The sequence below is a fragment of the Conger conger genome, chromosome 17 (assembly GCF_963514075.1).
Source record: "Conger conger chromosome 17, fConCon1.1, whole genome shotgun sequence".
In the NCBI taxonomy this organism is placed as follows: domain Eukaryota; kingdom Metazoa; phylum Chordata; class Actinopteri; order Anguilliformes; family Congridae; genus Conger; species Conger conger.
In genome coordinates, this window is record NC_083776.1 from 18,331,510 (window position 1) to 18,342,424 (window position 10,915).

Sequence of the window (10,915 nt, forward strand, 5' to 3'; positions counted from 1 at the left end):
ATAGCCTGGTTTTATATTATATATGAGAACCTGTTGAGTTCCGGAACAAAGTCCTATAGACAGATTAGACGGGTATTACCCTGTAGCAAAGTGATAGACAGAGAAAAGTGTGAACATATCACCTCATCTCTGAAAAATGGTCGAGGTAGTGCTATGGCTTGGACATGTATGACTGTCACTGAAACTGGCTCACTTATCTTCATTCATGATGCAACTGCTGATGGCAGCAGCAGGATAAATTCTGAAGAATACAGAGTTGTTATCTCCTCAGATCCAACCATTCGAAGGCGGTTCATTTTGCAGCAGCACAACCACAGCAAACATACAGCAAAAAGCAACAAACATATTAATTGTTTAATAAATCAAATGTGCTGGAGATAAGAGCCAAAACATAAAAAACTTGGATCAGTGTCCAAATATGGACTGCAATGTATTTACATGGGGATTTACACATTACAGATAAAACTACTGAAAGCGTTAAATGTTTCTGAATATTGTTTTTGTACTGCATAGATTACGTGACCAGTAACTGAGCCATTGATGATGAATTTTAAGTTTTAATGCATGTATTTTGAAACAGTTAATGCAAGTGCATTTTGAAATAATATTTATTTTCTCAAAATGAACATAATTGACTTGCAGTAGGCTGATCACCATTGGGTGTCACAAACCAACCAACCAACCAACCAAAATATTTAGATAAGAATTTAATAGTCATGTCAGCCAAAGTTTTTTTTGCACAAGCAGTACATGTGTGAATAATTCCTTTAAAAAATGGACCTTTGAATAATTTAATGGTCTGAAAACAGTGGTGGTTTGATGAGCTCAATTTACCCTTTCAGTCCCAAGCCCAATATGAAGTGGCTTCACCCAAATCCAAATGGGTTTTGGCTTTGGTTGAGAAAATTGAGGAAAAATTAGTATGGTTTTAATAGGGACTCAAAACAATAATGTAGCAGCATTTTGATTGGTTAAAAAGGTATAAGGTGCCAAACGGCACTCTTGGAATTTTACAGTAGTTACCCTTGAGTGCCCAACGGCACTCTTGGGAGTGAAAGGGTTAATCCCCAATGGTCTAGCCAACCAATGAATGGCATTGACATGTAAATTAATAGCATTTTTTATTGATACTTTAAATCTGGAAGTGTCAGCGGTAAGAATTCTTGTGATGTAATCCAGATTCTTCGGCGGAGATCCTGTCACTGTTTGAGGGAAAGGCCTACTGGGAATTATAGTCTTGAGATATCAGTGAGTCATCTGTTGGGAATTGTAGTTCATGTCTCTTCGTGATGTCCTGCCTTGTAACTGCATTTTGCGCATGTCCATGTAGGTGGTGTTGCTTTCTGCGTCACCATTCTGCTGAAATATTGCAAATATCTTATTAAACTGAAGAAATGCTTTCTTCTATCATCATGAATATACTCAGCAAATGTGCATACGTTTACAAAGTCAACGCTGTTTGCATTAAGCCATTTATCCAGCCAATTTTTATCATTGTATGTGTCACATTTCATGTTTGTCATGTCATGATTATATGTTTAGTTATTGTCTTGGTTATGTTATTGTCATGTCACATATTATGTTAGTCTAGTATCACCACATTTTTATGTTTCATGTCATGTTATGTTTCATGTTTAGTTGTTGTTACGATTAAATTGTTAGTCATGTCATGTTATTTAGTTTATTGTCATATTTCGCAAACTTGTTATGTCACAATTTATGTTTCATGTTACGTTGTACTGGTCATTGATTAGCATACACTTTTTCATGTCTTTCTGCAAATCTTGCATTCCTGCTTTCTCTCTCTCTCTTTCTGTCACTCACACCCTAATTGTTTCAATTTCCCTTGTCTACTTACTGATCGACTAATGCTAGATCAGGATTGGGTAATACTAACATTCTAATCATGTGTTCATGTTACCTTACGTTTCTTGTGCATGTCATTTACTAATTTACTAATGCTAGGGCAGGATAGGTTTATTACTAACGATTACTAATTACCTCGTTAACTTGTCAATCCTCCACACCTGATTTCCATTCTCTTGCTGCTCTCAAGCTAATTGTCTACACCTGTCTTCACCTGCATATAAAGCTCAGTTTCATGTCTTGTCTTTGCAAAATTGTTTGCCTCCTGTTCGTCAGTGCAGCTTTTGAGCGTTTTTGTCAAGCCATTGTCTACCCGTTACGATCCAAGCCTGTTTATTGACCGAAGATTATTGACATGCCTGTACCACGACTTTGCCTGCTGTTTTTGTACTTTTGCCCCACGGAGCAGACTTCGGTCTTGACTCTTGCACCATCATCGACCCTGAGCCTGCCTACCGCCCGCCTGTACTTCTGCCCCGCTGACAGCTTTCCTGGCTACTGGACTTTTGCATGGTGTACCGATTACGAGACTGCCTTCTCTACTGCACTTTGGTTTTTTGGCTGGATTTTTTATGTATGAACATTGCTTTTTTTTGACCACTCTCTGGATATTCCCCGAATAAAGCCCTGACGGGACTTTATTACACCACTGTTTCTGAGTCGTGCATTTTGGGTCCAACCCCCCACGCATCCGTCTCAGAACAATTTCACGAAGATGGACCCTGCTGACTCAACCGCCATGTTCCACGCCCTCCAGGAACAAGGCGCCATCGTCCAGCTACACTCTCAAGGAATCTCCGAACTTCGTCTGGAGATTCGAGAGCTGTGTGCTGAGATGAGGTCGCCATCACGGTTCAGCCACACCCACTGGAACAACCTGCCAACCCGCCTGCACCTCCACCTTCCAACCCCATGGGAACCTGGCAATTCCGGGAGCCACAACAACCCCCCCCCCGGAGAGGTTCAGCGGAGAACCGGAGAGATGACTTCCGCACTCTCGCAGCCGCGACCAACTGGAATGATGCGGCTCTGGCAAACCTGTTCCTGGCCAGTCTGAGTGAGGCACTCCAGGACGAGTTGGCACGTCTCGAACCCACCAGTCAGTTCGACCCACTCGTCCGTGCCGCCATTCGTTTGGACAACCGTGCCAGACAACGCCGGACTGAGAGACAGGTCCCACCTGGCCAGCCATACCCCAGGCGAGGGTCAAGTCCCCGACCAGAGGAGAGGCAAACTGAAGGAGCTGAACCCATGGACCTTTCCCGTGCGGGTGTGAAGATATCACCTGAGGAACAGACATGTCGGAGAGCCACTGGTTCCTGCTTCTATTGTGGGAAGCTGGGACACACCCAAGTTCAGTACACCCTCCGGTCCAAGAGATCTGGCTCATCTGTTGAGGTGAGAGTGCTCAACAGATATGAAGGGTCTGCCAGGAACGACCATCGCCCCACGCTTACTGCCATGTTGATGCTTCCCGAAAGAGCGATCCAGGTTAACGCGTTGGTTGATTCCGGAGCTGACGCGAACCTAATTGACAAAGTGATGATCATGGAGCTGAACATTCCCACCCTCCCACTACCCCACCCTGAGAATGCTCGGTCATTGGACGGAAAGACGTTTTGCCGCATGACCCACATCACCAAACCCATCCAGCTGATCATTTCTGGGAACCATCATGAGATGATTCAGTTCTGTGTCATCCGGTCCCCTAACGACCATTCATTCATTTTGGGATTACCCTGGCTCCAGAGACACAACCCCACCATTGACTGGAGTTCAAGCCAGATTCAAGCCTGGTGTCGTGAGTGTCGCCAATCCTGCCTGCGATCCGCTCCTGCACCAGCAGAGGGTGCACCCAACCCACCACAAGTCCCCAAGCCCTCCCTGGAGAAGGTGCCCACCCCTTACCACGACCTAGGCATGGTCTTTTCCAAGACTCAGGCACAGACGCTTCCCCATCATCGACCCTACGACTGCGCCATCGAGCTGCTACCTGGTTCCACACTCCCCACAAGCCGTCTATACAATGTCTCCAGACCTGAAAGAGAGGCTATAGAGAAATTCATCCGGGACTGCCTAGCCAATGGACTGATTCGCCCATCCTCTTCACCCGTGGGCGCCGGATTCTTCTTCGTGCAGAAGAAGGATGGTTCATTGCGTCCCTGCATCAACTTCAGAGAGCTAAATGACATTACAGTCAAAAACAAATACCCTCTGCCATTGATGGACTCTGCTTTTCACCCTCTACACGATGCCACCATCTTCACCAAGTTAGATCTACGCAATGCCTACCACCTGGTTCGTATCCGAGAGGGTGACGAGTGGAAGACCGCTTTCAATACCTCCCTCGGACACTTTGAGTACCTGGTCATGCCATTCGGCCTCACTAACGCACCCGCTGTGTTCTAGGCGTTAGTCAATGTCCTTCGGGACTTACTGGGCCGACACGAATTTGTCTACCTTGATGACATCCTGATCTACTCTACCAATGTCAAGGAGCATGAGACTCATGTCAGACAAGTCCTTAAGAGACTTTTGGAGAACAAATTATTTGTCAAGGCGGAGAAGTGTGTCTTCCACACAGACACTGTCGAGTTCCTTGGCTTCATTTTGGAAAAGGGACAGATCAGGGCGGATCCCAAGAAGGTTCAGGCCCACTGACTGGCCCACGCCTGTTTCTCGAAAACAACTCTAACGCTTTTTGGGATTCGCCAACTTTTACAGAAGATTTATCAGGTCCTACAGTCAGGTTGTCGCCCCCCTCACCAAGCTTACATCCACTGCCATGCCATTCTGTTGGGGTCCCGAAGCGGAGGGGGCATTTATCAAGATCAAGAGACTATTCTCCTCCGCTCCTATCCTGGTGCACCCTGACCCCACCCGCCAGTTTGTTGCGGAGACAGATGCGTCGGACACTGGGGTGGGAGCCGTGCTGTCACAAGTCTCTGCCTCCGACAACCGGTTACACCCATGCGCTTTCTTCTCCAAAAAGCTTTCTCCAGCGGAGAGAAACTATGATGTGGGGAACCGAGAACTCCTCGCTGTGAAACTAGCACTAGAGGAGTGGAGGCATTGGCTGGAGGGGTCCGAGAAACCTTTTGTCATCTGGACAGACCACAAAAACTTGGCATACCTCCAAACAGCTAAAAGACTGAACTCACACCAAGCTAGATGGGCACTATTCTTTGGAAGATTCAACTTTGCCTTCACCTACCGCCCAGGTTCCAAGAACGTTAAGCCAGATGCCCTGTCCCGACAATTTAACACCTGTCCTGACTGTGAGGCGCCTGAGAACATCCTCCCGGGTTCCTGCACCATCGCGTTAGTGACTTGGAAGATTGAGGCGGTGATCCAGAGGGCTCTATGTGAGGAGCCCGATCCCAGGTCAAATCCCGAATATGCCTCTACGTCCCATCAGCTGCTCGGACACAGGTGCTGCACTGGGCTCATTCGTCTCCCCTTTCCTGCCATCCCGGCTTTACCTGCGCATTGGCGGTGCTTAAGCAGAAGTTCTGGTGGAGCACCATGATCCCCGACACCAGACACTTCATCAAGGCGTGCACCACCTGCGCCAGAAGCAAAGCTTCCCACCAAGCCCCTGCTGGTCTGCTCCAACCCTTTCTGCCTGGCCCTCGGTGCCACAGCCAGCCTCTCATCTGGCTACCACCCCTAGTCCAATGGGCAAACCGAGAGGGCCAACCAGGATTTGGGAGCCGCGCTACGTTGTGTCTCTGCCAAGAATCCGGCCTCATGGAGCAAGATGCTCACCTGGGTTAAGTACGCAGACAACACCCTGCCCTGTGCTGCCACTGGAAAGTCTCCCTTCGAGATCTCTCTTGGCTACCAACCTCCATTGTTTCCCGACCAAGAAGCCAAGATGGCTGTTCCCTCCCTCGCCACCCACATGAAACGCTGCGCCAAGATTTGGAGGGACGCCAAGGCCACGCTTTTACGCACGGCAGACCGTGACGGCGCTTCGCTGATCGCCAACGCACACCAGCCCCAGCCTACAAACCAGGTGACTCCGTCTGGTCGTCCACTAAGGACATTCCCCTCCAAGCTACCTCTCACAAACTCCAACCACGTTTCATTGGCCCCTTTAAGATCCACAGTATTATCAACCCATCCTCTGTTAAGTTATCACTACCTGCTTCACTTAATATTCACCCCACATTCCATGTTTCTTGTATTAAGTCTGTATCCTCTCACCCACTATGTCCCCCCGATCCCCCACCCCCTCCCCCGCATTATTGATAACCACCCTGCATTTACAGTAAAGAAACTGTTGAACATTCGTATGAGGGGCCATGGTGATCAATATCTGGTTGACTGGGAAGGTTATAGCGTTCCTGGGTCGCCCCCAGTCTCATTCTGGACAAATCATTGATTACAGACTTCCATCGTGACCACCCTGACAAACTCAAAGGACCGCCAGGAGTCGGTCATTAAGGGGGGGGTCCTGTCACGTTTCATGTTTGTCATGTCATGATTTATGCTTAGTTATTGTCTTGGTTATGTTATTGTCATGTCACGTATTATGTCAGTCTAGTATCAGTAGTCTCAGTATGTGCATATATGACAGCTTCCTGTACTTCAAATAATATGAGTATTATGACATTTTAGACACTAGCATGTAGGGGGAAAAGTTCTGTACTTGGTGTTTTTGTCCTGTTCTAGGTGGTTACACTCACCATGTGTTCCATATGGGACTGGGGAGGCTGTTGAAAAAAGAATAATTTGCCATTTAGTGTCCGGCAAATATATATTTTTTTTTTCTGTTACTACTGATCCTTACTTTTTTACTAAGTTTACCTCTTCATATTTATTTTTAAATGACTAATCAGTACTCTTTAGTAATACAGGATCTGAAGCTCTCTGTAGGAGAACAGTATAATCGTCATACCTGCATAGCCACATATGTCAGTGAAGCATCCATATCTTTTTCCTGCTTGACCTGTGCGCATAGACAAAAACAGGTCAGGAACCACAGTGATTGGGACACACAAAATGTTGACAACCATAGTTATGGGAATAGAACCTGAAAGATCATTAGCCATAGTCACAGGGATATACAGAGAGATCAATCATCACAGTGATGGGGGTAGATCTCACTTGGTAGGCCTGTATATGCATAGTAATGGAACAACTAGGGAGGTTACAGGACCACTTCACCTTCTAGCTATGTTAAACATAACAATACCCCATAACTGCATTAAACCAAACAGCCCTTAATTGTGGTAATCCTCATAATATCCCTTAGCTGTGCTAAAGCTAACATGTCTAGCTATGCTAAACCGAACACCACCCTTGGTGCTCGTAGCACCCCTGTGCTGTGCGGATACTGATTGTAATTCCATGGGCTCTCCAGCTGAAGCCTTTATTCAAAGCAACTTACAGTTGATTAGACTATGCAGGGGACAATTCCCCCAGAAGCCATGTGGGGTAAAAGGCCTTGCTCAAGGGCCCAACAGCTGCACAGATCTTATTGCGGCTACACCGGACTACCAACCTTCTGGGTCCTAGTCATGTAGGCTACAGGCTGTCCCAGATCTGTTCTTACCCTCAGCTGTATGTAGGCACATGTGACCATGAAGCAGCAGAGAAGCAGGGAGCCAGCCAGGCCCACCAGTCCCCAGTTTAGAGGTCCGAGCTCTGGGCACTGTGGGACTGTGTATGCAGAGGGGCAGACCGGCACCGGTGTTCCTGACATTGGTGCTGGTGTTGGTCCTAAGAGAAGACCCAGACAGAAAGGCAAGTTCAAAACGCTCTTATTTACCTCCAGTAGTTTCCCTACAGTAGTCTTCTTCTATGGCCATTACTCTACACACTGTATGGCTTAAGGCTGAAAACATATGATGTGATGAATCTGACGCATTGCTGATGGATGAAGCCGAAACCAAAAACTGACCTGAGACCAGCTTTGTGCCTTTCCCGAGAAAGTTTTGTATCGGAACGGGATATGTCCTGTAGAATTCACATACATATTCATCTTCAGTGCCTGGTTCCAGGTGAAAGAGGGTGAACTGGAAGTGATTAAATGAACTATTTCTCCAGACACATTGGTTCGTATCATACTGGCTGGACTGGATCGAGCCTGCTTTGTTGAACACCAGGCAGTCTTTCCTATTGTTTTTCCTATTGTTTTTCCCTGAGAGAGAGACCTGCATCTTCCAGGACTCTTGTGCGCCTTGGAGCTGGCAATCGATGGTTGCAGAACCGTCTGGGTTTACATCCCTGGTCTTGGGCTGGAGCACAGAGACTGTGTCTGACTCTGCGAGAAGCAGAAGAGTCACAGTGAAGCATCTCGACACCAGACATAATTCATAAGCTTCACTGTGTATACAGTATATACACTATACAATATACGCATACAATACAAGTCTAGTATTATGTTTAAGGTGTGAAAATAGATACATTGATCTAAATTCTTTGGAAGGAGAATAAATGTGGCAATTTTTCACACTGTGATGGTCATCATATCTGGTGTCCTGGTATTGCCCTCTGAGTGTCCTTTTTTTGTGTTGCTGTGTTTATTTTAATAAAGAATTTTTCCTGATAATTCAAAACGAAGAGATTTAAAAATGCTTTGCTATGAATAACTTTGTATCTCCTGTGGTATACTGCAGCTGAACGTGTGTTTTTTTTCAGGTAATTATTGATACTTTAATGATGATGTTGACAAATATGATGAAAATAATTACAATTACATTATAAGAATTGGAAGCTATTAAGAGTATCATTATATTTATGTTCTGGTAAAAACTAAAATTCCAATCACAGATCAAAACAAAACAAAAATATAAACTACATGAAAGATACTTGAACTCCCTTAAAATACATAAAATATATTTTTTTAAATACTTTAAATAATTGCTATTTCATGAAAACGATATAAAAATATGAACAACTTCAATCTTGAAGAAAGTTTCTCCCGCCCACTGTCCCTCAGGTTATGGCATGCGGTCGCATAGCAGGGTGAGGTGAATTAGTCCCTCAAATTGAAACCTCTAAAGTGCCAATATTTTCACCTGTTCATACATCTTTATATTTAGTCAGAAACTGTGTGCTGTTTCCAAATATTATTATTATTCATAATATGAAGTGTGCTTCTGTCTGAGAAAAGCATAACACTGGTCTAAAAATGTATCCCACATATACTAAATACATTTAAAAAAGGAAGAGGGAAAAAAAGGAACAAGGAAAAGAAGAGCAACATAAGCTAAAAGTAATGATAATACAGTAATGATAATACAATAACAAACAGAAAAACAGAACTTACCATGGCTGAGACGTACAGCCAGCAGAACGGAGAGCAGCAGGACGATGTGTCTGGGTATCATATCGACAGGTTTCCCGTGGAATGGAAGAAACATTGTCGCATGTATTACTTTTGCTGCGTGTGTGCGCATCACTGCGTGGGTGTGGTTCTTTGGAGAAACACAAAGGAAATTGTCGTGGGGTTCAGACATTTGAGCTTCTATTAGAGACAGAGCCTTTGATGCGAGGTGATCAAAGGCTCTAGGGACTTTAAAACTTGTAGAGCACGGCTTTTTTTACACAGGCTGTTGTCAGGAGTTATCTCAGGCTCACAACCTGTACCTGTAACTGTGATATTGTTTTCATTCCCCTTTTCATAATTTATTTTGTACTCCTTTTGTCCAAGAGATTAAAATGTGATCCCTTATGAAAGATAGGCCCATCTGTATTCTCATCATTATTATAATTTATTGATTAATTTGAACTGTAGTTGACACTTTTGGGCTATGGAAAACATAATAGTATGAGCCAGTTGCAGAGACACAGTCAAACCACCTCAAGAAATGTGTAACTTAGTAGTCTACTAAGATGTCTAGAGATGTATACGATGTATAAGATGTCTGCTCATAGATGCCTATCACCTCATAGAATATGAGAAGACAAAAAAACAGGCTTTTCAGTCATAGCCAAAAGCTACAGCTTTTATCTATTTGACCAAAGAAAGATGGAGCCACAGCTTTGTCGACATTCTTCTGAAATAGCAGTCTTCCCTTTCAAAACATTTTGTCATGTTTTTGACATTTAATTCTGTATGACTTCATTATTTTGTTAGACTGGTTTTATATTTGTTTCTTTTATGAATTCTAGCTGTTGTAACAGCTCATAGCTTATCTGACTGCCTGATGTCCTGTGCATAGCAGAATTTCTGGTGTATTTAATGGTAAGTATAAGTTACATTCATTGTCACAACCACATTTTACCTCTGTACTTCCTGGAAATTACTTTACTTACAGTACTCGTTTAATATCCATTATTTGAGATGTTCGCTGTCAGTTGGTAAAAAGCCGAGTGGAGGTTGCTTAGTCTAAAATTGCATACGTGGGGCTCACTGCTTTAAGTTTGAGAATCCCCGTCTTAAGCCTGTGATCTGTGATTGGCTTATCACTTGGAGACCCCCTTACTTTTATTGGCGTAAGTCATCACAGTGTGTTGACTGGTTTGGTGGTTCTGCTGACAGTTTCATTTCACTGCAGGAACCAGCACAACGCTCTCATCCTCAGCCTGAAAATAATGAGGCAGCAGAGGAAATGTGTGGGCTAGACAATCTGTAAATTTGAGCATTTGCAAGAAAAACACTCATTCTTTCCAGCTTGCGTTGAATACTTCATAGGAAGTTTACCTTCAATCGCAGGGTTCTGAGAAATACCCTGCTTTGCTTTGACTGAGAACATCACATTATCTTTGTACCGTATGTAGCAATCGGGAGATGTAACTGATAGGCTATATATGGGCATCATTTGAAAGTAAACGTATGATGATAGAAGCATTGTTTCTTTTACACAGTGAAGGTGAGTTAGCTTATGAGTATTGTGAGCTTTAATTTAGTGTTTCTAAAATAAAAGGTAGACACCGGAATCGCTGAAATGCTATTTCACATGTGGCTATGACCTGTCCATCCCACATCCTGTTATTGGATTCTTCTCTGAAGTGTGTTAGAGACCGCAAAGCTGTAGCGAAAACGACATCAGCAAAATACACTGCACCTCATCAGGCCTTTCTCAGTCTTGCATCC

General features: G+C 44.3%; 1 protein-coding gene across 2 annotated transcripts; it reads right to left on the reverse strand.

The window, feature by feature from the left end:
- Nucleotides 1-537: 537 nt before the first annotated feature.
- Nucleotides 538-10,255, reverse strand: LOC133116710 (uncharacterized). Of its 2 annotated transcripts, none has more exons than XM_061226592.1 (7): nt 10,135-10,255; nt 9,146-9,293; nt 7,775-8,137; nt 7,427-7,593; nt 6,770-6,820; nt 6,558-6,584; nt 538-1,356 (listed from the first exon to the last, which is right to left on the reverse strand). In XM_061226592.1, exons 2-7 carry the CDS (start codon nt 9,273-9,275, stop codon nt 1,246-1,248), a joined length of 849 nt encoding a protein of 282 aa, XP_061082576.1. In that variant the 5' UTR covers nt 9,276-9,293; nt 10,135-10,255; the 3' UTR covers nt 538-1,245. The 2 variants fall into 2 exon arrangements, with proteins under 2 accessions (XP_061082576.1, XP_061082575.1); XM_061226591.1 differs by having other exon boundaries at nt 538-1,359.
- Nucleotides 10,256-10,915: the final 660 nt, after the last annotated feature.